This window comes from Macaca mulatta, chromosome 5, assembly GCF_049350105.2.
Source record: "Macaca mulatta isolate MMU2019108-1 chromosome 5, T2T-MMU8v2.0, whole genome shotgun sequence".
In the NCBI taxonomy this organism is placed as follows: Eukaryota; Metazoa; Chordata; class Mammalia; order Primates; family Cercopithecidae; genus Macaca; species Macaca mulatta.
In genome coordinates, this window is record NC_133410.1 from 63,370,929 (window position 1) to 63,398,602 (window position 27,674).

At 37.9% G+C, this 27,674-nt stretch overlaps 1 protein-coding gene across 1 annotated transcript; it reads right to left on the reverse strand.

Moving 5' to 3' along the window:
• Positions 1–747: 747 nt before the first annotated feature.
• Positions 748–12,034, reverse strand: MUC7 (mucin 7, secreted). Its single transcript, XM_078002646.1, has 3 exons — positions 11,880–12,034; positions 10,029–10,097; positions 748–3,149 (listed from the first exon to the last, which is right to left on the reverse strand). The coding sequence occupies exons 2-3, from the start codon at positions 10,080–10,082 to the stop codon at positions 1,863–1,865; spliced, it is 1,341 nt and encodes a 446-aa protein (XP_077858772.1). The 5' UTR covers positions 10,083–10,097; positions 11,880–12,034; the 3' UTR covers positions 748–1,862.
• Positions 12,035–27,674: the final 15,640 nt, after the last annotated feature.

The following is a 27,674-nucleotide window of genomic DNA, read 5'->3' on the forward strand; positions in this document are numbered from 1 at the left end:
TTAACGTTTATTTTGTTTGCTTACATATACTTAAGTTTTTACTACTTGATTTGCCAGCTTTAAGTGGTGTCTTGTCTCTCAGCTTTTATCAATAAGGCAGTCAGTGAATTTATTCTTCTTTCTATTATTTTTCTCGTTCTCCTTGGAAACTAAGCAGTTTACTGGGGAGTAATGCATATGAAAATAGGGGGATGAAAGAGAAGTGGCAGGGAAAGTTTTCATATTATGATGCAGATCAGGTTACTCGTGAGAGGAAAGAGGAAGAAAGCAAGATTAGGAGGGAAAGCCTCAGTCCATGATGTACATATGATAAAGCCTTGATGCAAAGGGAAGATCTAAAGCAAAGACTGCCTGTTGCAAAAGTTCTATTTTGGACAGAAATGGCCAGATTCCAGTACTCCTGCAGTGATCAGTCATGGGCTGGTCTATACAGAGCTACCAAAATGAGCCTAGATGGACAGAGTAAAGTGAGGGAGATGGGGTCTTTAATTGTCAGACCAAGAATCTTAGGGCAAACACATAATTTGGATTGGAAACACATATTAAGAAGTAAGATTAAGTTAATTTAAGTAAATTAATCACTTTGTTTGAAAAAGAAAATTAATGTTTAGAGATAGAGTGTCCTCCCCAAGTCACTTGGCTGATTAGTGGCAGAGTTAACAAAAATGTAAATCTTCATTTACGTCTCTTTTCACCAGTCTCAGAGTCTAAGAAAGGCAAGAAACTTCCAGATACACACAATGAATATAAATTGCCATTTGAAATCTTTATTAGTTAGCAAAAAAATCTAACATAATCATCAGAGTTTTAAGTAGCAGTGACAGAAGATAAAAATGCCTCCACATCCCAAATGAACATCTCCGTATACCAAGTAGCTAATTTTTATTCTTTTACAACTGAAGTCAGGGTTTTTATTTTCAGAGACAATTCTGCAAACTTGACATTAAACTAATAGTTTGGCGTGGTTTAAAATACATTCAAATGTATACTAAATGTTTTAGAAAATATTCCATTGTTGAATACATTTCACATGGAATTTATGTGAATTAATTGAATTGATAGTGAAATATTATGAACACCAAGTGAACATACAAAAACGTATTCTTATTGTTCACAGAGGCTAGAATCAAGTACATTGGATCGAAGTTAACTTAGACACAATGCAATACATGTCAACTTTGCAGTTTAAACAATTACATACACTAAGAAAAACAGTGCCAGTCTTGGTTCATGCTTGGCTGCCAGACTTTATTGTCATTCACTTCTAACCTTCACTTCAAATCAAATTTCCCCTTTCTTGGCTCACACTTTGTGAAATAAAATTTTATTTAAAATTAAAGATAATTATCTAAAAGGTTTTGTCATTAATCAACAATACAACGACAGGTCTATCGATAGATTTAGATTAAAGTTTCCATCTACAGATATTTAGATGTTTTTGTTCATCTGGAGAGATCCAGTTTTACCCCCTTATGTTTATAGGATTAGATGGTTCAGGTGGGATTTTGATGGGGGTACAAGGTAGTGATTTTGTAGTTTCCAACATTTAGGGAAAAGTAAATGGTTGATGGCCCATATAATATTCTCTCTTTATCTAAAGACTTTCTCTGCCCTCAGCGGGCTATCTCTGTAGGTTCCAAAAAGTGATTTTTGAACCTCAGACCTGCACCTGGCTTGTGGGATAGAGGCATTTTGTCTTGTTAATAGGTCTTGTGGTGGTGAATAATTAGATTGAAAGATTAGTCATAGTGCTTTAAATCTGAATAATATAATTTCATGTTGGGATTGGTGCTAAAAGTAAAGATGGTAGTTCTGCACTCATAAATCACATCTTAAAATGACAGAACACTTTACAACATATACTATTGCTCCAACATATCTTCAATAACTCTGTTTAGTAGATTCTTTATATATAAAAGAAATCGAGAAATTTTATTTTGGGTGGGAGCTGAAGTTGGTTGTTTAGTAGTAGTAGTAGTTTGAGTAGTGACTGAAATAGTGGTTTGGTGTGTGGGTGCAGCTGGAGTTTCAGAAGTGTCAGGTGCAAGAGTAGCTGGGGAAGAATTAGGTGTGGTGATTGGGGCAGCTGTGGTCTCCACTGGAGCTGAGGAAGGTGGTGGAGCTGGTGTAGTTGCAGGTGTGGGTAGGGCAGCTGTGGTCTCCAGTGGAGCTGAGGAAGGTGGTGGAGCTGGTGTAGTTGCAGAAGGTGTGGGTGGGGCAGCTGTGGTCTCCAGTGGAGCTGAGGAAGGTGGTGGAGCTGGTGTAGTTGCAGAAGGTGTGGGTGGGGCAGCTGTGGTCTCCGGTGGAGCTGAGGAAGGTGGTGGAGCTGGTGTAGTTGCAGAAGGTGTGGTGATTGGGGCAGCTGTGGTCTCCGGTGGAGCTGAGGAAGGTGGTAGAACTGCTGTAGTTGCAGAAGGTGTGGGTGGGGCAGCTGTGGTCTCCGGTGGAGCTGAGGAAGGTGGTAGAGCTGGTGTAGTTGCAGAAGGTGTGGGTGGGGCAGCTGTGGTCTCCAGTGGAGCTGAGGAAGGTGGTGGAGCTGGTGTAGTTGCAGAAGGTGTAGGTGGGGCAGTTGTGGTCTCCGGTGGAGCTGAGGAAGGTGGTGGAGCTGGTGTAGTTGCAGAAGGTGTAGGTGGGGCAGTTGTGGTCTCCGGTGGAGCTGAGGAAGGTGGTAGAGCTGCTGTAGTTGCAGAAGGTGTGGGTGGGGGAGCTGTGGTGTCTTGTGGAGCTGGGGAATTCGATGGTGTTAATGTAGCTACAGAAGAGCTTGTGTTAACATTTTCTTTTGAAGATGTGGTGGTGGCTTTCTGAGGAAGAGAAGTCACATTTGGAAGGGTAGTAATTTTGGTGGAAGCAGATGGAGAAGTCACAGATGGAATTTGAGTTGTAGTCACTAAGGTAGGGTTGACCACACTGCTAGTATCTGGATGTTTAGATGGCTGGGGAGGATTTGGGAATTTGTGGGGGTTATGAACTGAAGGTGGAGGCCTAGGCCTACAGCGTTTGTATGGACATTTATGGGGCTTTATAATGAACGGCTTCTGGTGAGTTGGTAGTCCAGGATGATGTGGTAATTCAAAGTGAGGTTTGGGTAAATGGTGATGATGCCTTCTGTGACGTAGTTCGTGAGCCCTTTCTCGACCTTCACTGAACTGCAGAAGAGAAAGAAAATGTAAGAAATGAAAAAAGTATCCATTTATTTATCAATCAGGTGATCACGGCTGACCATGAGATGAGCAGTATTTGTGGAGTGCTGGGATTAGAAACCAGAGTACATTATTGAGTCAAGTGATTATCTTCCTAATTTCACCTGATTTTCACTAAGTTTCAAGAAAGAATTGCTACTATTTTTGTCAAATGTCCACTCTCTAGATAGCTGGGATGAATATATTCCTGTGGGCTCTAGCCTGAATGCTTAGCTGGATATGAACTTTTGTGCTTCCAGTTTCTCTCTTCTTTCTCTGGTGGAAAATGGTCAAGTTACTGCCTGAGGTCCCAGCACAAAGGCTTCCTGCTTACTCAGCATGTTCACAAAACTTTAGTCAAAGACATTCAACTGAGATCCAAGAGCCCTTTCTGGATTACACCCCTTATATCTACCATCATCAAAACACGAAACAGTCAAACAACAACAAAGCCCCAACAAACAAAATATCCCACCCCAGCTTCATGTTCTCCATATTTCAGGAAACAGTTTTTAGCCTTTATAAATTGGAGAAACAACTTTCGTCATTACCTTTTAACTTTATTGTTTAAAATATTAGAATTATAGAATTCATGATTCAGGGGCTTCATGAATCATCTGATTTTTAGAGAAAATTTGCATGTTTATGCATTTTGTCTGGATACAGCACCAATGATTTTCATGATTTCTGAAAGGTGTTTACATCTGAAAAGAACACTGATCTAGTCCAACTGTACATCTGATACTTGATCTTTTATCAATATACCTGCTGAAAGGCTTTCCAGTCTATGCATCTAAACTTTTCTGATTAAGAACTCACTACAGTAATTCCTAAGGCAGCCTGATAGAGAGTTCTTGATAGTGAATGTAGGTTTGTTTTTTGGGATTTTTATTGTTAACTGAGTAGAATTTTCTTCATGAAGATTTCCATTCTTTTGTCCTAATTTTATGTTTTGGCAGGTTTACCGAAAATCCAGGAGTCCTTCAAAATTTGGAAAATAACTTCCGTGCCATGTGGGTCATCATTTTGCAAGATGAATATCTTTATTTCCTTTAGGCATTGCTGACATTATTTGAGTTAGAGTACCATCACTGTTTCAGTTTATTATCTGTAAACATACTTCATGCCTTTTATATCCCTCTTCCCTGTATTCAATCTCATACTACATTTTTTAGTGATCGGTTATATTAAATTGGAGAAAAGAAATATTAATAGGTTGAATGAGACCATCCCAAACCAGGATAGGTTATATTTTCTTCCTAATGATTTTCACAGAAGCCCGTTTTAGATCACCAAATGGGTACATCATTCCAGTCCCAAGTTATAAAGCTTTCTTTGGACACAAAGTTTAGTGCAGATGACGTGATAACTTCTGAGAGACTAGCCGAGTTGTGTAAGATAAGATAACTTCCTCAGACTAATATATCCAGCCTCAAAAGTAGCTTCTAGGTATTGGGTTTTCAGAGATGAATGAAACAGGGACCCTTGTGACCTCGTGAGGCTCATGTGGTTAAGGGAAGGAACCACATAACTATTTTAAAGCAAAAAGGTCATAGAATTAGATTTTGGATCTGGAATTTAATCTAAATCATTTCATAAATGAATAAACTGAGATCCAGGCATATTAAGTAACTTGCCCAAAGTCACTCGGTTATTCAATAGCAGATACAGGACAGATTCAAACCTCCACTGCTGGTCTGTTGCAGTGTGTTTCAAACATGTTCCTCTAAGATCTGGACATTCTCCGCAACATCCATCAATACAAGAAAGGATTATTTGTTTAGAAAATTAAATTATCCAGGAAATTTTAATTCATAACTGGGAATAGCCATTAGTTACCATAATGGCTTCTGATACTCATAACTTTGATATTTTTCCATAGGTCTCTCTTAAAAGGGCTTAGGTTTTCAGAATCGGTAACACTGACTCCAGGAGTCTCTGAGGAGATCCTTTCCATTACAGGGGTACTTGTTTTCTCATATAAAATAAACAGGTCGTATTGTTCAAACAGATCTTTCCCTGGAGATTGAATATGCAATCCACATAATTAGGGACCTGCTCTGATTGAAGCAGGATTGAGGGCCTCACATTCCACGATCTCAGTCTTTCCCTTTCCAGATGGTCTCTGAAGATGTTGCAAAGAATGTCCAGATCTTATAGGAACATGTATGAAACACGCTGCAACAGACCAGCAGTGGAGGTTTGGCTCTGTCCTGTGTCTGCCACTGAATAGCTGAGTGACTTTGGGCAGGTCACTCAGGTCACTGTCTGTTCACATTCGCTATTTATTTTTATTAAAAATGTCTTTATATAACACTTACTTTATGTTAGGCCCTATTCTGAGTGGTTTACAAATACAAATTTATTTAATTTCTTAGCAATATTAATAAGGTGGGTATGGGGATTATCTTCATTATATGGATGGGAAAACTGAGTGCTTATTCATTTATAAAATGATTTGGATTAAATTAAATTCCAGATCCAAAGTCTAATTCTATTTGCTTTGAAATAGTTATGTGGTTCATTCCCTTAATCACCTGAGCCTCACGAAGGCCCCTCTTTCATTCACCTCTGTAAGTCCAGTACCTAAAACTATGCCTGGTCTATGGCAGGTACTCATTAGCTATTAATTGAATGAGTAAATGCATAAAAATGAAAACAATAGCTAATTTCTTATTGAATAAAATATTAACATTAAAAAGTGTTTATTCATATGTAAAATAGTTTCAGCTATTTTACTTTAGGTGACCAAAATAGTACCTACCACATTTTTATATGAAGGCAAATAATTAAAATCCTATTAATTTTAATGTTAGCATGGCCTGGAACATGTATCAAATGACCAGTTTGTTTGATTTACTTAATATGTTGATTAGTTATTATGATTGGCAGTTACAGGTGGTTATAACAGAACTCGTCAACTAGAGTTGGATTTAGAGAAGTCTGAGAGAGGAAGGAGTTGAAAATGTATGCCTCTAAAGTTTTGAGTTTAGATGATTGAAGTATGGAGGTCCTTATAATAAATATAGATATTCCAGGGAGAGTGTATTAAAGAGAGCAACCCTGCCTGCCTGTTCACATTCGCCATTTATTTTTATTAAAAAAGTCTTTATATAACACTTACTTTATGTGAGGCCCTATTCTGAATGGTTTACAAATACAAATTTATTTAATTTCTTAGCAATATCATAAGGTGGGTATGGTTATTATCTTCATTATATGGATGGGAAAACTGAGTCTTAGACTAAGTAACTTTTAGGAGAATGTTTCTCCATTTGCAAACTCCACTTTTGAGAGGAGAGAAGAGGAAGAAGGCATGAGGAACAAGGAGAGAGTAGGCTGGAATCAAAGGAAGGAGAAGGAGAGACACATGACACTTGAAGCAAGAAAGGTGGGTGTAAGAAAGCAGAAGACTCCTAAAATAACTAGAGGAATGCCAAATTTTCTGAGGAAGGAAGAGGAGGAGAAAATTAGTTAGAAAGGAAGAGAGCTAGACGACAGCAAGGTCAAGATTACATTTTTAATTTTTTTTTATTTTGAGATGGAGTCTTGCTCCATCACCCAGTTGGAGTGCAGTGGCGTGATCTCAGCTCACTGCAACCTCAGTCTCCTGAGTTCAAGGAATTCTCCTGCCTCAGCCTCCCTAGAAGTTGTAATTACAGGTGTGCACTCCACACCTGGCTAATTTTTGTATTTTCAGTAGAGATGGGGGTTTCGCCATGTTGGCCAGGCTGGTCTTGAACTCCTGACCTCAGGTGATCTTCCTGCCTCGGCCTCTGAAACTGCTGGATTACACGTGTGAGCCACAGCACCTGGCCCAAGATTACGTTTAATTGAAATTAGAAAGCACGTTACATTTCTTCATTTGCTACCAGCTTATTTTTATGACCATTTGAAAACCTGTGATCCTTTTTTAAAGAGAATGAAAGCATTATGTTAAATAATGCTATAGTTGACAGAGCTCTTCATCTGACTCCAGAATACATCCCTTCAAATCTTCCTTTGGGATATCTGGAAGAGAGAAACCAGACTATCCACTCCCTGAAATCACTCCACAAAAGCAGGTTGTTGCTAGAGCTCCAGGGCTGAACTTTTCTGGCTCTGGGTTGATGCTACTCTCTGGTACATTCCTGTATTTTCTTTTCTTTTTTTTTTTGAAATAGAGTCTTGCTCTGTTGCGCAGGCTGAAGTGCAGTGGCACAATCTTGGCTCACTGCAACCTCCGCCTCCCAAGTTCAAGGGATTCTCCTGTCTCAGCCTCCTGAGTAGCTGGGATTACAGGTGTGTGCCACCACGCCCAGCTAATTTTTGTAGTTTTAGTAGAGACAAGGTTTCATCATGTTGGCCAGGCTGGTCTTGAGCTCCTGACCTCACATTCCTGTATTTTCTAAGGATCAGGTCAAGGTATTTCTGTGCTACCTTCTCATATTCAAGTTCTTTGGAAACTGTTTCTCTCACCAGGCACTTTTTTGAGATTTGGGTAGTTTGAAGAGTTTTCTTTATTCTAAGCACTTGGAAGAAAGGCTGTCTGGATTTGTGGGAGTTATGATGAAAGACCACCTCAAAAGAACAACCCAAATTCATCATTTCACAATAATATAATTATTTGTGTTGAATGGAAAGTTATTTCTTTCAATATAGAGTTGTTGGTAGCCAGGGATTCCTTATTAAAATTTTACTTATTAAAAAGTTAACATCACCGTGCATATTCAGAACTTAAAGCCTTATCAACTAGTATGTAAATTGAGATTACAATAATCTTGTTATAATTTTTACATCTACACTATATTTTATAATTTATAAATTTTCATTTACCCTTCAGCAGCCCTGTGAAGCATATAGTGTTATTTTATACATATGGAAATTGGGGTCCTATAAATAGATTCTAAATTGCTCAAGATTCATCTGGATGGTAAACATCAGAGATGAGTTTAAGTCCACATCTTCTGAGCCCAACTTAAGCACCCTTCTACAGTCACACAAATCAGCATCAGGGTCCAGGGAAAAAGCCTGATTGCTTTCTGAGGGATTTTATATGGTAAGTGAGAAATATGAGAATATCCAAGAGTAAGTTCCATCTACTTCATCAGTTCTTCTGCACTCTCTCTCTACTCTACTGGCATAATATTCTGAGGCTATCCATCCTCATTCAATAAAAGTACATTCTACTTCTTGATTCTTATTTGAAATTTTGTCAAAATAAAATTGAATAAATACAGGTACATAGCATTAGAGAAAAATATGGTTATTATTACAGCATGTATCACCTAGTAATCACATTATATCATTATTAATTTTAATCTTCCTTTGCCAGTACACCCTAAATTTCTTAAAGATAGAAGGTCCACTTTGTAATCTTCTCTTGGTTTTGGAAGCCATCCTTTCCTATCCCCTCTTGTGGGTCCTCCATTTTCTTTATCCATATCTAAACTACCTACATTTTCTCCCTAGGTGATCTTGTAAGGTCTCATGGCTTCAGGTATGTTTTAAATATAGACTTTACCCCTAGATTTCTTAACTCCAGACAACATATATCCACTGTTTTCTTGATATCTTGATGAAGAAGTCTAATAGCCATTTCAAATAGAACATGCCCCAAACTCGAACATTTTTTGTCCATTTCTTTCCTTCTTTTTTTTTTCTTTTGAGACAGAGTCTTGCTCTGTCACCCAGGCTGGAGTGTAGTGATGCAATCTCGGCTCACTGCAAACTCCACCTCCCAGGTTCGAGCAATTCTCCTGCCTCAGCCTCCCAAGTAGCTGGGATTACAGGTGCCCACCACCATGCCCAGCTAATTTTTGTATTTTTAATAGAGACGGGGTCTTGCCATGTTGGCCAGGGTGGTCTTGAACTCCTGACTTTAGGTGATCCACCTGCCTTGGCCTCCCAAAGTGCTGGGACTACAGGCGTGAGCCACCGCCCCTGGCCTGTTCATTTCTTTCTTTTACCACAAATACAATCCAGTAGAAGGTATAGTAGACTCAATCACTAAAACATATCCTAAACCCACTCTCACCTTTTAATTGCTGACATTTGGTGCAAGTCACCATCATCTTTTATCTGGACCACTGCCATAGCTTCCTGACTAGTCTCCTTATCTCAGTTTTTATTACCTGCTACCTGTCTTCTCCTGAGAATCCTGTCATGTAACTCCCCTGGGAGTGCTTTGATCATGTTCAGACTTCCTGACAGATTCGAATCCATATTCCACACCAAGACCTAAAGGCCTTACCAATCTGGGTTTTCATCTCTGTCAGTTCTCATCACACTCACTATAAAGTTTGTGCTTTGTAAATATTGGATAAATGAAACAAATTATTTCCTTATGCTCTGTCTGTCTACCTACCTACCTGCCTACCTATCTAGTCTATCTACCTATCTATCTAGTCTATCTACCTATCTGTATATATTTTTAAGACAGGCTCTCATTTTGTCGCCCAGGCTGTGACATAGTGGTGTGATTACGGCTTGCTGCAGCCTTGACCTCCCAGGCTTAAGATCCCACCTCAGCCTCCGAGTAGCTGGGATTACAAGTACGCACCACCACACCTGGCTAATTAATTTTTTTTCTTTTTTTGTTATTGTGGAAACACTGTCTCATTATGTTACCCAGCCTAGTCTTCTGAGCTCAAGTGATCCTCTCTCCTAGGCTTCCCATAGTGCTGAGATTAGAGGTGTGAGCCACTGCACCGGCCAATTATCCATATTTCTATGTTTCCCAGAAATAAAAGATGTCAAGCTTCTTGGAAATAGGGATTGCCTGTTATGCTTTAAAAGTCTCAGGTAGGTACACTAAATGTTTGTTATTGATAGTTAAGGAAAAATCTTGTGTGGGTGAATACTTACTGAGAAGCAAGCACTCAGTGCACAGATGCACACAAACAGCGGCAGAGTTTTCATTCTTTCTGATGTCTCCTGGGAAAAGCAGAAACGTGGCTTACTATTAGTTGTGATATTATGGGAGAGGAATGCATTTTGGTAAATGACTTATTTTTATTGGAAAGCACAGGCTAAAAGAGACCAGTGGTTTCTGAAAATTATGTATACATTTTCATTCCATAGGGGTGACACAAAATTACTTCAGGCCTAACATACATTCTTTTAGAGAGGAAGCAATGGAGGAGACTCAAGAATTATTCTAACTAGTTTGCAACATGAGCATTTTCTATTGATATTAAAGATTGGCTAGGAAAGGCAGGATCTTAGGAAGTTTGGCAATAAGAGAAGGAAATAATTTTATTCTTATTTCTTCTCTAATTCAAGAAGCTTCCCTCTCTGGGGAACCATCATATAAATGACCTGATACTGCACAGTTTTATAAAGATTCCTGATGTTAGAATGAAGACGCTCTTTGTCTATGTGCTATGAGGCTGTCACTTGGAACAAAGAACCAGGTCAAATGGACTCTTCCTCCAATTTCATTCTACTGAAGATTTTGCCATTTGATAATCCTTTTTCTTGCCATTTGAAAACCTTTTTTGTTTTTTTGAGACAGGGTCTCACTCTGTTGTCCAGGCTGGAGTGAAGTGACATGCTCATGGCTCACTGCAGCCTGCACCCCCCAGGCTCAAGTGATCCTCTCACTTTGGCCACCCTAGTAGCTGGAACTACAGTCATGCACCACCACTCCTGGCTATTGTCATTATTATTATTTTTATTTTTCATAGAGACAGGGTTTCACTGTGTTGCCCAGGCTGGTCTTGAACTCCTGGGCTCAAACAATCCATCCTCATTGGCCTCCCAAAATTCTGCGATTACAAGTGTGAGCCACCGTGTCTGGCCGATACCCTTTTTCTAAGTCCTGAAATGACAGGAATTATGCTTTATTCATTGTTATGTCATCATGCCTAGTACATAGTGCAGACTTAATACATATTTTTTTTGAATAACTACTTGCAAAAGAGAACTGTATTTTGGCTATAGGTTGTAGAAGGGAAGAATGAGAGAAGAGAAGAATGAGAGAGGAGAAGAATGTGGTCTTTTATTTTTCTCATTTTGGTTACATATGTAATGTGTACATGTCAGCTTATCAGCTTTAGAAAACAAAATAAAGGTTAAATCATATAGACAGATTACATATTAGGGCAGGTAATTAGTGTGCATGTCAATGTGGCGGGCTGCAAGATTAGACACATTTTACAATACAATCCTGTGGTTTATAAAATGGGTGTTAGAGTCAGTCAGAGACTTGATTTAGGCTCTGCCCACTTATTGTGTAACTCTGCCACTCACCGCATGACTTTGAGTGAGTTTCAATCTTACATCATAAGAATTTCCTGAGGATTGACTGAAATTTTATATATATATATATACACACACACACACACACACACATAAAAAACAAATCGTACTAAGAATAATGTCTTATCCTTAATAAAGTCTCAGCGGTATTATTATAGTACTAGCATAGTAAGAAGAAAACAATCTGATCCAGCTGAAAAAATGAATGGTTACTTATTACTCTTCAGGTTCCTAATATATTGTCTGATTTTTTTTTTTAAAATTTTCAAGACCAAAAAACATTCCTACCAGTCATTTTGTGTTCTAATAACTTACGAATTGAGTGTTATCACACAGTTTGGCAGTTCACGAGAGGAGAATAACTGTATTAGAACAACTATTGCTGTTACTTAATATATGTATATTACTTGAAAACTGTTTAGTTTATATTATAATCTATCTAAAGTATCCACATACCTGGTGCAGTGTGAATATTTCTTCTTAGGGTGTTCGATTCAGTTGCTTGCTTTTAGCCAATCCTTTGAGGATGGTAACTAGAAGCAAAAGAAGAGAAAGCACAAGAGAATTTTCAGGTTTTATAACTCTCCAGTTGAGCTTTTTGGAAATAGGAAATCTATTAGATTTAAGATAAGGTCACTTGTGTCAAGGAATTTGCTTTTAAAGAAAAGAATAGTTGTGGTTTGCTGAGGTTGACAGTAGTTCTTTGTGCATCCATTTCTTCCTGATGAGCACAGTGACGATCAGAGGTTCTCAATGAGTAACTCACGTGCTTGATGAGTAGTGGAACAGTGATTGATGGCACTTATGGAGAAACGAACAACCATGGCCCGGGTCCTCCCAACAGGAACAGATCATCTACTCTTTCCTGTTGGGCTCTCAAAGTAAGCAGAGTAATTGCCTTCTGACAGTTAATGTGATGGGACACCATATTTCCTTGTCAATAAGACAAGTTAATAAAGGACAGAGGATTTTAAAAAAAATAATGTGGTGCCAAGTACTGGTGCAAGACAGTATTTAAAGCCAAAAAAAAAAAAACACTGAATTTTTTAATACAAGCAATTAAAAACAATTTTTGACATTTTGCCTTGAAAAATATTCAAACGTAGAAAAGTGAGGAAGGTAGTAAAACTATATACTGGTTCCCTGGTTTTCATAATTCTTAACATTTTGCTATATATCTTAGTTGTTTTGCTGAAGTATTTTAAGGTAAACTACAGAAATTGTAACAGCTACTATTTCAGTATTTCTCTCTAAAAAGCCTTTCTTTTATAACACAACACCATCAACCTATAACAATATTAATAATTCAAACACATAATCTAAAATTGAATTTATACTCAAATGTTCCCAGTTTTGGCAAAAATATTTTTAGTCATTTTGTTCCTACCAGGACTCAACTAAGGGCCGTGTGTTGCAGTCACTTCTTATGTCTCTAGTTTCTTTTATCCCAGAAAATGTTCTCCCTTTTCCCCCATGGTAGTGATATTTTGATATCCATACTAGTCATTTTATAAATATTTATTTTTAAAAAGAAACTTAAGAACTTAAGAAGGAACTTAAGAATCATTTTAATAGAGATTTTCAAAATTAGATATTTCTACTATGTAAAATCATTAATCCGGAATACAGTTTTGAAGGTGTGATTCCTCTTCTAGCTAGTCAGTTTGTTCTTTTGCACATATAGTCTCTGAGGGCTTACATTCTTTAGGTTTGATTCCTTGCTTCTCCATTTAGTATCCATGTAATTTTTGACAAGTTAGCTAACTTCTTTGAGTCTCAGTTTTTCTATCTGCTAATTAGGTGTGACATCTACCTTACAAAGTTGTCAGACTGAAATTAGATAAGTTAAAGATTCTGACATGGAACTTTTGAATGGAAAGCCCTCAGCTATTATACTGCCATTAGTGGAAAGTTAGGGACAGTTTTTGAGATAGCAATGAGTTAGTAAATATGGGCTATAATATTAATTTCTTTTCGTCTTTCTTTGCTAGCAACTGGTGATATGCATTTACAATATACTTGTTACAGTTAAAATTGACTGTAGAGTAGAATTTTTATTGATCTGAAACAAGATTTTCTGAGTATATGGCTTCAGTAGAAAAATTTCATATCACCTTGTTATTGCCCAATTTGTGGTAAGTTGTATTGACCTAAAAAATTGATAGAATTTCAAAAAATGAATTTAATTTCTTTAAATATTAGAAAAATATAAGAATATCTGGACATATTATGACTGAATTCAGTGCACTTCTGGTTCTATTTTTCAATAAATGAGTAACATTTATGCATTTATTATTTTAATTGTTTAAAAAATTATACTATAAGTTCTGGGATACCTGTGCAGAATGTGCAGGTTTGTTACATAGGTATACATGTGCCATGGTGGTTTGCTGCACCCATCAACCTGTCACCTACATTAGGTATTTCTCCTAATGCTATCCCTCTCCTAGCTTCTCAACCCCCAACAGGCTCGTGTGTGATGTTTCCCTCCCTGTGTCCATGTGTTCTGAGTGTTTAACTCCCACTTGTGAGTGACAACATGCAGTGTTTGGTTTTCCATTCCTGTGTTAGTTTGCTGAGAATGATGGTTTCCAGCTTCATCCATGACCTTGCAAAGGACATGAACTCATCCTTTTTTTTTATGGTTTCATAGTATTCCATGGTGTATATGTGCCACATTTTCTTTATCCAGTCTATCATTGATGGGGATTTGGGTTGGTTCCAAGTCTTTGCTATTGTGAATAGTACTGCAAGAAATATACATGTGCATTTTTCTTTATAGTAGAATGATTTATAATCCTTTGTGTATATACCAAGTAATGGGATTGCTGGGTCATATGATATTTCTGGTTCTAGATCTTTGAGGAATCGCTACACTGGCTTCCACAATGGTTGAACTAATTTACTCTCTCAGCAACAGTGTAAAAGTGTTTATATTTCTCCACATCCTCTCCAGCATCTGTTGTTTCCTGACTGTTTAATGATTGCCATTCTAACTGGTGTGAGATGGTATCTCATTGTGGTTTTGATTTCCATTTCTCTAATGACCAATGATGATGAGCTTTTTTTCATATGCTTGTTGGCCGCATGCAAGTCTTCTTTTGAGAAGTGTCTGTTCATATCCGTTGCCCACTTTTTGATGGGGTTGTTTGCTTTTTTCTTGTAAATATGTTTAAGTTCCTTGTAGATTCTGGGTATTAGCCCTTTGTCAGATGGATAGATTGCAAAATTTTCTCCCATTCTGTAGGTTGCCTGTACACTCTGATGGTAGTTTCTTTTGCTGTGCAGAAGCTCTTTAGTTTAATTAGATCCCATTTGTCAATTTTGACTTTTGTTGCCATTGCCTTTGGTATTTTAGTCATGAAATCTTTGCCCATGCCCATTTCCTGAATGGTGTTGCCTAAGTTTTCTTCTAGGGTTTTTATGGTTTTAGGTCTTACATTTAAGTCTTTAATCCATCTTGAGTTAATTTTTGTATAAGGTAATAAGGAAGGGTTCCAGTTTCAGTTTTCTGCATATGGCTAGCCAGTTTTCCCAGGACCATTGATTAAATAGGGAATCCTTTCTTCATTTCTTGTTTTTTCACGTTTGTCAAAGATCAGATGGTTGTAGATGTGTGGTGTTATTTCTGAGGCCTCTGTTCTGTCCCATTGGTCTATATCTCTGTTTTGGTACCAGTACCATGCTGTTTTGGTTACTGTAGCCTTGTAGTATAGTTTGAAGTCAGGTAGCATGATGCTCCAGTTTTGTTCTTTTTGCTTAGGATTTTCTTGGCTATGCAGGCTTTTTTTGGGCTCCATATGACATGTGAGTAGTTTTTTCTAATTCTGTGAAAAAAGTCAGTGGTAGCTTGGTGGGGATAGCATTGAATCTATCAATTACTTTTGGCAGTATGGCCATTTTCATGATATTGATTCTTCCTACCCATTAGTATGGAGTGTTTTTCCATTTGTTTGTGTCCTCTCTTATTTCCTTGAGTAGTGGTTTGTAGTTCTCCTTGAAGAGGTCCTTCACATCCCTTTTACGTTGTATTCTTAGGTATTTTATTCTCTTTGTAGCTATTGTGAATGGGAGTTCACTCATGATTTGTCTATTATTAGTGGATAGGAATGCTTGTGATTTTTGCACATTGATTTTGTATCCTGAGAATTTGCTGAAGTTGCTTATCAGCTTAAGGAGATTTCAGGTTGAGATGATGGGGCTTTCTAAATATACAGTCATGTCATCTGCAAACAGAGACAGTTTGACTTCCTCTCTTCCTGTTTGAATACCTTTATTTCTTTCTCTTTCCTGATTGCCCTGGCCAGACCTTCCAATACTCTGTTGAATAGGAGTGGTGAGAGAGGGCATCCTTGTCTTGTGCCGGTTTTCACAGAGAATGCTTCCAGCTTTTGCCCATTCAGTATGATATTGGCCGTGGGTTTGTCATTAGTAGCTCTTATTATTTGGAGATACATTCCATCAATACCTAGTTTATTGAGAGTTTTTAGCATGAAGCAGTATTGAATTTTATGGAAGGCCTTTTCTGCATCTATCGAGATAATCATGTGGTTTTTGTCATTGGTTCTGTTTATGTGATGGATTACGTTATTGATTTGTGCATGTTGAACCAGCCTTGCATCCCAGGGGTGAAGCTGGCTTGATCTTGATGGATAAGCTTTTTGATGTGCTGTTGGATTCAGTACATCAAATCCAATACATAAAATTGAGGATTTTTGCATCAATGTTCATCAGGGATATTGGCCTGAAATGTTCTTTTCTTCTTGTGTCTCTACGAGGTTTTGGTATCAGGATGATGCTGGCCTCATAAAATGAGTTAGGGAGGATTCCCTCTTTTTCTATTGTTTGGAATAGTTTCAGAAGGAATGCTACCAGCTCCTCTTTGTACCTCTGGTAGAATTCAGCTGTGGATCTGTCTGGTCCTGGCTTTTTTTGGTTGGTAGGCTATTAATTACTGCCTCAATTTCAGAACTTGTATTGGTCTATTCAGGGATTCTATTTCTTTCTGGGTTAGTCTTGGGAGGGTGTATCTGTCTAATAATTTATTAATTTCTTCTAGATTTTCTAGTTTATTTGTGTAGAGGTGTTTATAGTATTCTCTGATGGTAGTTTGTATTTCTGTGGGATCAGTGGTGATATCCACTTTACCATTTTTTATTGTGTCTATTTGATTCTTCTCTCTTTTCTTCATTATTAGTCTGGCTAGTGGTCTATCGATTTTGTTAATCTTTTCACAAAACTGGCTCCTGGATTCATTGATTTTTTGAAGGGTTTTTCATGTCTCTATCTCCTTCAGTTCTGCTCTGATCTTAGTTATTTCTTGTCTTCTACTAGCTTTTGAATTTGTTTGCTCTTGTTTCTCTAGTTCTTTTAATTGTGATGTTAGGTGTCGAGTTTAGATCTTTCCTGCTTTCTCTTGTGGGCATTTAATGCTATAAATTTTCCTTTACACACTGCTTTAAATGTGTCCCAGTGATTCTGGTACATTGTGTCTTTGTTCTTACTGGTTTCAAAGACCATCTTTATTTCTGCCTTAATTTCATCATTTACCCAGTAGTCATTCAGGAGCAGGTTGTTCAGTTTCCATATAGTTGTGAAGTTTTGAGTGAGTTTCTTAATTCTTAGTTGTAATTTGATTGCACTGTGGTCTGAGAGACTGTTTGTTATGATTTCTGTTCTTTTGCATTTGCTGTGGAGTGTTTTACTTCCAATTATGTGGTCAGTTTTAGAATAAGTGTGATATGGTGCTGAGAAGAATGTAAATTCTGTTGATTTGTGGTGGAGAGTTCTATAGATGTCTATTAGGTCCAGTTGGTCTAGAGCTTAATTCAAGACCGGGATATCTTTGTTAATTTTGTGTGTTGTTGATCTAATATTGACAGTGTGGTGTTAAAGTCTCCCACTATTATTGTGTGGGAGTCTAAGTCTCTTTTTAGGTCTCTAAGAACTTGCTTTATGAATCTGGATGCTCCTGTATTGGGTGCATATATATTTAGGATAGTTAACTCATCTTGTTGCATTGGTCCCCTTACCATTATGCAATGCCTTTCTTTGTCTTTTTTGATGTTTGTTCACTTAAAGACTGTTTTATCAGAGACTAGGATTGCAACCCCTGTTTTTTTTTTTTTTTTTTTCCACTCTCCGTTTGCTTGGTAAATATTCCTCCATCTCTTTATTTTGAGCCTATGTGTGTCTTTGCACGTGAGATGGGTCTCCTGAATACAGCACACTGATGGGTCTTGACTCTTTATCCAGTTTGCCAGTCTGTGTCTTTTAATCGCAGTGTTTAGCCCATTTACATTTAAGGTTAATATTGTTATGTGTGAATTTGATCTTGTCATTATGATGCTAGCTGGTTATTTTGCCCATTAGTTGATACAGTTTCTTCATAGTGTCGATGGTCTTTACAATTGGGTATGTTTTTGTGGTGGCTGGTACCAATTTTTCCTTTCCATATTTAGTGCTTCCTTCAGGAGCTCTTGTAAGGCAGGACTGATGGTGACAAAATCTCTCAGCATTTCTTGTCTGTAAAGAATTTTATTTCTTCTTCACTTATGAAGCTTAGTTTGGCTGGATATGAAATTCTTTTCTTTATGAATGTTGAATATTGACCCCCCACTATCTTCTGGCTTGCAGGGTTTCTGCAGAGAGGTCCTCTGTTAGTCTGATGTTAGTTTGGTAGGCTTCCCTTCGTGGGTAACCTGACCATTCTCTCTGGCCGCCCTTAACACTTTTTCCTTCACTTCAACCTTAGTGAAGCTGATGATTATTTGTCTCGGGGTTACTCTTCTCAAGGAGTATCTTTGTGGTGTTTTCTGTGTTTCCTGAATTTGAATGTTGATCTGTCTTGCTAGATTGGGGACGTTCTCCTGGATAATATCTTGCAGAGTCTTTTTCAACTTGGTTCCATTCTCCCCATCACTTTCATGTACACCAGTTAAACATAGGTTTGGTCTTTTCACATAGTCCCATATTTCTTGAAGGCTTTGTTTGTTCCTTTTTATTCTTTTTTCTCTAATCATGTCTTCTTGCTTTATTTCATTGAGTTGATCTTCAATCTCTGATATCCTTTCTTTTGCTTGATCATTTCGGCTGCTGATACCTGTGTATGCTTCACAAAGTTCTTGTGCTGTGTTTTTCAGCTCCATCAGGTCATTTATGGTCTTCTCTAACTGGTTATTCTAGTTAGCAATTCTGCTAACCTTTTTTCAAGGCTCTTAGCTTCCATGCATTGGGTTAGAACATGCTCCTTTAGCTCAGAGTTTATTGCCCACCTTCTGAAGCCTACTTCTGTCAATTTGCCAAACTCATTCTCTGTCCAGTTTTGTTCCGTTGCTGGCAAGGAATTGTGATCCTTTGGAGTGGAAGAACTGTTCTGGGTTTTGGAATTTTCAGCCTTTTTTTGCATTGGTTTTTCCTCATCTTTGCGGATTTATCTACCTTTAGTCTTTGATGTTGGTGCCCTTCAGATGGGGTTTTTGTGTGGACATCCTTTTTGTTGATGTCGATGTCTTTCCTTTCGGTTTGTTAGTTTTCCTTCTAACAGGTCCCTCTGCTGCAGGTCTGCTGGTGTTGGCTGGAGGTCCACTCCAGACCCTGTTTGCCTCAGTATTATCAGTGGAGGCTGCAGAACAGCAAAGATTTCTGCCTGTTGCTTCGTCTGGAAGCTTCGTCCCAGTGGGCCAACTGCCAGATGCCAGCCAGAGCTCTCCTGTATGAGGTGTCTGTTGACCCCTGCTGGAAGCTTTCTCCTAGTCAGGAGGCATGGGGGTCAGGGACCCACTTGAAGAGGCAGTCTGCCCCTTAGCAGAGCTTGAGCACTGTGCTGGGAGATCCATTGCTCTCTTCAGAGCCATCAGACAGGAACGTTTAAGTCGGCTGAAACTGTGCCCACTGCCGCCCCTTTCCCCAGGTGCTTTGTCCCAGGGAGATGGGAGCTAAATCTATAAGCCCCTGATTGGGGCTTCTGCCTTTCTTTCAGAGACGCCATGCCTAGAGAGGAGGAATCTAGAGAGGCAGTCTGGCTACAGTGGCTTTGCTGAACTGTGGTGGGCTCAGTGCAGTTTGAACTTCTCAGCGGCTTTGTTTATACTGTAAAGGAAAAACCACCCACTCAAGCCTCAGTAATGGCATATGCCTTCCCCCCCTACCCCCTGGTAGCTTGAGAGTACCAGATTAACTTCAGACTGCTGTGCTGACAGCGAGAATTTCAAGCCAGTGTATCTTAGCTTGCTGGGCTCTGTAGGGGTGGGGTCCACTGAGCTAGACCATTTGGCTCCCTGGCTTCAGCCCCCTTTTCAGGGACGTGAATGGTTTTGTCTCAGTGACTTTCCAGGCACCACTGAGGTATGAAAAAAACTTCTGTAGCTAGCTTGGTGTCTGCCCAAATAGCCTCCAGTTTTGTGCTTGAAACCTGGGCCCCTGGTGGTGTAGGCACTTGAGGGAATCTTCTTTGCAGGTTGTGAAGATGGTGGGTAAATATCTGGGCCAGAATGCACCATTCCTCGCAGCACAGTCCCTCATGGCTTCCCTTGAATAGGTGAGGGAGTTCCTGAGCTCTTGCACTTCCCGGTGAGGTGACACCCCACCCTGCTTCGGCTTGCCCACCATGGTCTGCACCCACTGTCTAACCAGTCCCAATGAGATGAGCCAGGTATCTCAGTTGGAAATGCAGAAATCACCCACCTTCTGCATTGATCTCACTGGGAGGTATAGAGTGGAGCTGTTCCTATTGGGCCGTTTTCGGATGACTATCTCATTCCATTATTTTTAACTTTATGAATGTAAAATGCTGCCATTACTTGCACAGAACAGTCATCTCAGTTATTGAGTTTGAGAAGTCCAAGATCAAGATCTGGCCGACTTGGTGTCTGGTGAGGACACAGTCTAATTCACATAATGGTACCTTCTTGTGGTGTCCTTGTATAGTGGGAAGGCTATTTTAATGTTCTTATAGTGTTAAAGCCACTTGGAGTTTTAGAAACTGATGATGTTATATGTCAATTATACAAAAATTTAAAATTAACATGTTGAAATGACTGACATATGGACTACAAATCACCATTATGACATATTTTAAATTAACACTGAATATTGTGATATGGGATACAGCACCATAAACTCATGATATACTGTCGATTGAGTTCTGCTCCTCTGGAGCTGAAAAGCTACAGCTGTTTTTCTGTTCTTCACTATACTTTCACTTCTACACCAAAATGCATTATATTTGCAAAAAAAAGTGAAAAAATAATAGAAGCTTTTTATTTGCTATAGCCATAACTAGAGCATGGTTAATTAATTGAAAAGTAGATTTAAAAAGAATTCATAGTAGAAGACTTTTGCCTAACTGCTTTTTATCCTGACCCCCAGCCCCACTGGATTTTCCAGATTGTCTTATGCTTTCTAATTTCTCTGTAAGACATAATTAGAATATGGAAAACATCAGTTATTTTAACCAGTTAATCAAGATAGCTTCTGTTGTGTCAGTATTATTTTAGGATTTTTTTTTTTTCTGCTTTGAAGTGTATCTTCTGGTATTCCTCAAGTTGTGAGTTGGCTTTCATTAGAGTTTTTAGAAGGTCTTTGCAGAGAGAGGGTCTATGGAATCTACTTCCTAATCTGGAGTTAAGAGCAAAAGAATTTGACCATAGGACCAACAGAATATTGACCTGCAAAAGTAATAGACAGCAGTGCTTCAGTTTTATTCATTCATTCATTCATTCATTCATTCATTCATTTTTAGAGACAAAGTCTTGCTCTGTTGCCCGGGCTGGAGTGCAGTGGTGCGATCATAGCTCAGTGCAGTCTCAAACTCTTGGTCTGAAGCCATCCTCCTGCCTCAGTTCCTGCTGGGACTACAGGCGTGTGTCACCATGCCTAGCTAATTTATTTATTTTTTTAGAGATAGGGTCTTGCTATATTGCCCAGGCTGGTCTTGAACTACTAGCCTCAAGCAATTCTCCTGCCTCAGCCTCCCAACTATCTGGGATTACAGGCATGAGCCATTGCACCAGCCAGAGTGCTTCAGCTTTAACTAGTCTTGGCAGGGACTATATAATCTGATTTATGTCTATATATGCAAAAAAGATAATTATATGCATCTTCTTTCCTTCTTCATTTGCTACTATGAACTGTTTTATCTACATGATCAGTTCTAATATCTTAAATGTACCTAAGTCCTTTTCCCTTTTAAAGTACTTTCATACACTTCATAATTATAAATGATCTGGAACAATTACTAGAAGAAAATATAGTGTTTTGGCAATTTGTGGGAGCACTCATTTTGTTTAACATAACAGAATCATTGAACTAATAATGGATAAGGTGACACTGGAATTTTCTTAATAATGCTTTTAAAAAGTATGTTGATTAGGGGAAATTAGATAAATGGTTTGTGCTTTACAGTAAAATAATTCATTTATTATTTTTGAGTTTTGCTACTTAAGTTAGCTTGTTAATCTTTCTCTCTCTCTTTTTTTCTTTTTGTGACAGGGTATCATTGTGTCATCCAGGCTGGAGTGCACTGGCACAATCATGGTTCACTGCAGTGTTGATCTTTGGGCTCAAGTGGTCCTCCCACCTCAGCTTCCTGAGTAGCTGGGACTACAGGTGTTTGCCACCATGACTGGCTAATTTTTAAAAATTTTTTGTACAGACGGGGTTCCCTTATGTTGCCCAGGCTGGTCTTGAGCTCCTGGGTCCAAGTGATCATCCTGCCGTGGCCTCTCAAAGTGCTGGTGTTACAGGCATGGGCCATCATGGTTGGCCCAGCTTGTCAACCTTTCTTTTTCATGCCTATATCTTTTGTATTAGCTGTGTCCCTCTTGTTTTGGTTTTCTAAAACTGGCCCTTTTTAGCTAGGAAATTTTTTCTTTCTCCTTTTTTTTTTTTTTTTTTGATTTTAAGATTTCACCTTTATTATATCCTTTTGGCTTGTGTTGAACAAAACCTAATCTAATCTATAAATCTTAAAAGATAAGCAGAGAGCTCTGTGTCTTTCCCTTGAGTAAGGCTCTTCCTCATTGAGAGAAGTGATAGTTATTTTTGTAATTACCATGTCTGCCTCTGAAGTTTTAGGTCTACTTTAAAGATAGCATTTTGTATTGGAATAGGAGACAAAGACACAGAATAAGAAGGCGTTAGACTTAAAGGGCAGGGAAATAAATATGTTCTGCAAGAGATAGAAGGATCAGTGGATACTCATACCAAGAATAGGGAGGCAGAGTATATCCAAAAGATATTATTCCTTGATTCTACTGGAAAATCAATAAAACACACAGGCTTTTGTAACAGTGAATCCATGATATCATCTGTATACAGAAAGTGTGGCCTTTGTCATCAAACAGCTCAGTCCCATCTTCACTGGGACCATTGCTTATTTGTCCAGGATAAACTGATGAATTAAATTTGATTGTGATCTGACACAGTTTCAAGATGGCTGACGAGAGACACTGCACATTTGCACTCTCCAGAAAGAACAAAAATTACCTATAGAGTGTCACACCTCAAATAGAACATCTAGGAGAGGCCACCAGAGTACAACAGAGAAGCCAAGAATAACATGTAAGGTGCAAACGGAGAAAGAAGCAAGTGGCCAGCTTGGCCAAGATAAGCTGGGAGCCCCAACGGGTTCAGTGTTGAGGGCAAAGGTTAAGTTAGAGACCATCAGTAGTCCACATCCTCACTACACAGAAACAATGTGACCATGGGAGAGATCCTCTATCCACATGATCACCGAAACTAGCATGCGCAGTGATGTGGAGACCCCAGGAGGGCATTGCACCAGATAGGGAATTTGCACTGGGTCCCTCACACGCTTAACACCTATGTGGCTGCGGCAGAGTGCCATTGTGAGAGAACACAATCACAGGACTACATCCAGCCTTGGGAACCACAGCCCCCATATCTCAACATTCGGGAAGCCTCCACTGACATCCCCCAGTGTCCACCCTGAGGGCCGTAGCAGCACAGTGCTGGCTGGACTGAAAGGTGCCGCAGGGTGCTCAGTACTCTATCCTACAGGGAGTACTACTCCCTGGTAACAAGATGGTGCAGCACATCAAAAAGGTAGCCCCTGGGACAAAGGAAACCAAAGTGTGTGCTTTTCAGAGCCTGAAAGCTCCCTTTCTGGGGCTGTGAGAAGTGACCCGACCTGTAAAAGTGGCACAAACTGCACTCGAGCTTACAAATGGAGAGTGAGATTCCATCCACCACTCCATCTCAAAAAAAAAAAAAAAAAAAAAAAAAAAAAAAAAAAAAAAAAAAGATGTTTTCATAACTTTCACGTATACTATTCACCTCACTCCTGAGGCCCCATCACCTTTCTTTTTGCTTTTGCTTCTAACTTAATGTTTGGCTACTTATCTATCAAAACAAGGCTTCTCAAATTCTATTAGTTTATGGAACCATCCTTGATGATATTACCAGCATGGTAGATTTTTCTCTTTCACCATTCTGAGCTTTGATAATTGGTTGGTACCTCACAATTTAGTCTTCTATCCTACTTTGTTATGTATCTGTCTTCCCCTTCTCTTTTCCTTTTTTTTCCGCTTACATCTAGACATCTACAGTGTAATGTTAAGTGTTGTAATATTGTCTTCTAAAGCGGTGAAGGATCTAGTGTGATATTTTCTGTTTTCATGACAGAGTCATAGTTACCAAAAATGGGCCCATAACTTTAATTTAGGAAGTCTTTGTGTTCTCTAGTCTATAAACTTTGGTGTCATGATTATGGAAACTTATTAGTTTATATTACAGATTTGTCTTGTTTTAGTAATGTTGACATTTATTAATCTAAGATTATTAGTCAATTATCTAAAATACAAATAAAGAAAATACAAGTCCTTCAATCTATTTGCTTGTTATAGGAAGTGATAAATTCTTTTATGTCAAGGTAACTCTGGGGCATTCATCTTTGATAACATCCAGGCTCCCTGGAGATTAGAGATGAACAAAGATGGAATTTTTGAATTCATTATACCTGTTAGTATGTACATTATAAGAAGGTTAAACAATTCCTACTTTGTGGTGAATGTCTCATTTGGAGTTTTCAGTCTTTCCAATTGGTTCTGTTTCTGTTATACTGTCTGCATATAAAGCATCCATAAATATTTGTAAAAAATGTGAACTTTTTTATTTGAGGTAACTATTAGTATTAAATGTAAATATGATGCTACTCAGATTCTCTATATCCTTATTTTTTGTCATCCGATTTGCTGAGAAAATGCATGTTAAATTTTCTCACCTGGATTTGGAATTATCAATTTTTTTTGTGTTTATAATACTTCTGTTTTATATTATAAGGTTTATAAAGTTAAGTATGTACAGTTTTATGACTTTCATATTTTCTAGATAGACTATGACTTTTATCAGTCTAACTATCCGTGCTTATTCTATTTAAATATTTTCCTTTGAATTCTGTTCTTTAATATCATCACACTACTTTTCTTTATGTGATATTTTTCTGAACAATTTTTCTCTTTTCTGTTAATAACTTTGTCTGTTTTTGTTATAACCATGTTGCTAGCAAATAGTATGCAGTTGTATTTTTAAAATAATCTGAGAATTTTTGTTTTAAAATATGGAATCCAACCTATTTGCATTTTCTCTGTTTGCTCTTATGTTCCAATTTATTCTCTTTAACTTGTTTTCCATTTTGTTTTCCAAGCTGTTTTGTTTCTCTTTTTTCTCATTGTCTTAGTTTAGGATGCTTACATTTTTTGTTACTTTTTTTCCTTGTGGGCTTGGAAATTTTATAACTTATTGGTATTCTTTTGTTATGAGTAGAAATTATCATTGCTATTAATTCTAATGTTAGAGATCAGAAATTATTCAATGCACACATAATTAAAATTATGTAACATTTGATATGTAGAAAAGAATATACAAAGCATAATAAGTGGACACCCATGAACCTATCATACAATTTAAGAACTCCTAGAACATTACCAGTATCCTACCAACACCCTTGTATCATCTGTGCACTACTCCTAGTCCATCATTTATCAGGCTAATGAGGTCTCCTGTTCCTAGTTGCTAAGAGGGTTTTTGTTTTTAATTATGAAAGAGTAGAGATTTTATCAATTGGTTTTTTGTTTTTAGATCAATTGAGATGATCATGTATATTTTTTTCCAGTCAATTAGTGTGGCCATGCATTTAAGGTTTTTAAATGTAAAACCATCTTTGCATTCCCGGAATAAACTTTAGTGTGTGAATTTTAATATATTGTTGGATTTGTTTTATAAATATTTAGCTTAGAATTGTTTCATCTATATTCATCAGAGAGATTAATCACTACTTTTTTTTCCCTCATGCTAACTTTGGTTTTAGTATCAAAGCATAACAGCATTATAGATTGAATTGGAGACTATTTCATTAAAAATTTTAATTTTTGAAAGAGTTTTCAGAAGATTAGAATGATTTAACTTGGAAAAGATGATACAATTTTCATATAAACCATGTAGGGAAGATTTTTCCTTTGTGAGAGGATTTTAATGATTCATTTAATATTCACCATTCTTAATGGTTATGGAGTTATTAAAGCTTTCTATTTTTTTGAGTCAGACTTGGTATCTCTCTCTTACACACATGTTTTCCTTCTTTCTCTTTAAATTTGTCTATTTCATTTGTCTTAAAAATTATTTTCAGAAACATAGTCATCACATTATTTTATTTTTACCTTCTGCTATATATAATTATGTAATAGTTTCTATTGCTAATGTTTTTTTATTTGTGTTCTTCTCTTTTCACAGGTTTGTAAGGAAACAATTTTTGAGTTCTTTTTTTCTCTACTTTATTTTGGTTTATATTTTATTAATTTTCTACTTTTGGTTCCTCTCTCCCTTTTCTTAGTTTTAATCTTTGTCATAATCATAAGTGTGCATGATTGATTGAGACAAGGTCTTGCTCTGTCACCTAGGCTGGAGTGCAGTGGCATAATCAACTCACTGCAACCTTAACTTCCTGGCCTCAAGTGATTCTCCCACCTGTCTTTTGAGTAGCTGGAACTATAGTCATGCACCACCACACCTAGCTAATTTAAAAAAATTGTATGTAGCGATGGGTGTCTCACTATGTTGTACAGGCTTGTCTCAAACTTCTGGCCTCAAGCAGTCCTCCCTCCTTGGCTTCCCAAAGCATTGGGATGACAGGTATGAGTCACCACACCTGGCTAAGTGTCCATAATTTAAAGTCAAATGGCTACATTGTTCTGTTATGAAGAACATGTGTCCCCTTCCCCACCCCCATTCCCTTATATACCACTTCCCAGGGCAACCACATTTACAGTCCCCTGTCTTCCATCTTTTTATTTGGTGTTTACATTTATTTCTCCAAGTAGCATAATTGTGTATTATTTCTTGATTCTTTTTCAATTTTGGGTATGGTCTATTGATTTTTTAATATGGAGGAGAAGGCTTTGAAGATCTTTTTCTCCTTCATCTTCCATTGTTCACTTTTACCTTTTGTAACCCCAACTGCATAATATGGTAAAATTTAAGTGTTAGTTAATGCCAATAATCAATTCATGTTTACACTGCTTTGAATGTGCAAACATTATTGACATATTTCACAACTCTTTGTCTTCCCTTGCTATGGTTTGGCTCTGTGTCCCCACCCAAATCTCATCTTGAATTGTAATCTCCATGTGTCAAAGGAGGTAGCTGGTAGAAGGTGTTTGGATCATGGAAGTGGTTTCTCCCATGCTGTTCTCATGACAGAGAGTGAGTTGTCACGACAGTGAGTGAGTTCTCACAAGATCTGATGGTTTAAAAGTGTGTGACAGTCCCCGCTTTGCTCTGTCTTCTGCCATCATATAAGATGTGCCTTGCTTCCCCTTTGCCTTCTGCCATGATTGGGTCCTGCTTCCCAGTCATGCAGAACTGTGAGTCAATTAAGTCTATTTATGAATTACCCAGTCTCAGGTAGTTCTTTATAGCAGTGTAAAAATGGACTAATAAATCCCTGGAATTAATTCTTGTGTCCATTTTCTATTTCCTTCATTTTTGACATACTTATTATCAGTTCAATTACTCATTGACTATTTAAATATCCGAAGACACTTAGACACTTATATTATATTTAATATAAATATTAAATTAATCTTTCTGAATAAATGTTTTCAGAGTCTTCTGACTGGCTCCAGAAAATTGATACCAAGGAGCGGGGCATTGCTATAAAGATATTTGAAAATGTGGAAGTGACTTTGGAACTGGGTAACAGGCAGAGATTGGAAGAGCCTGGAGGACTGAGAA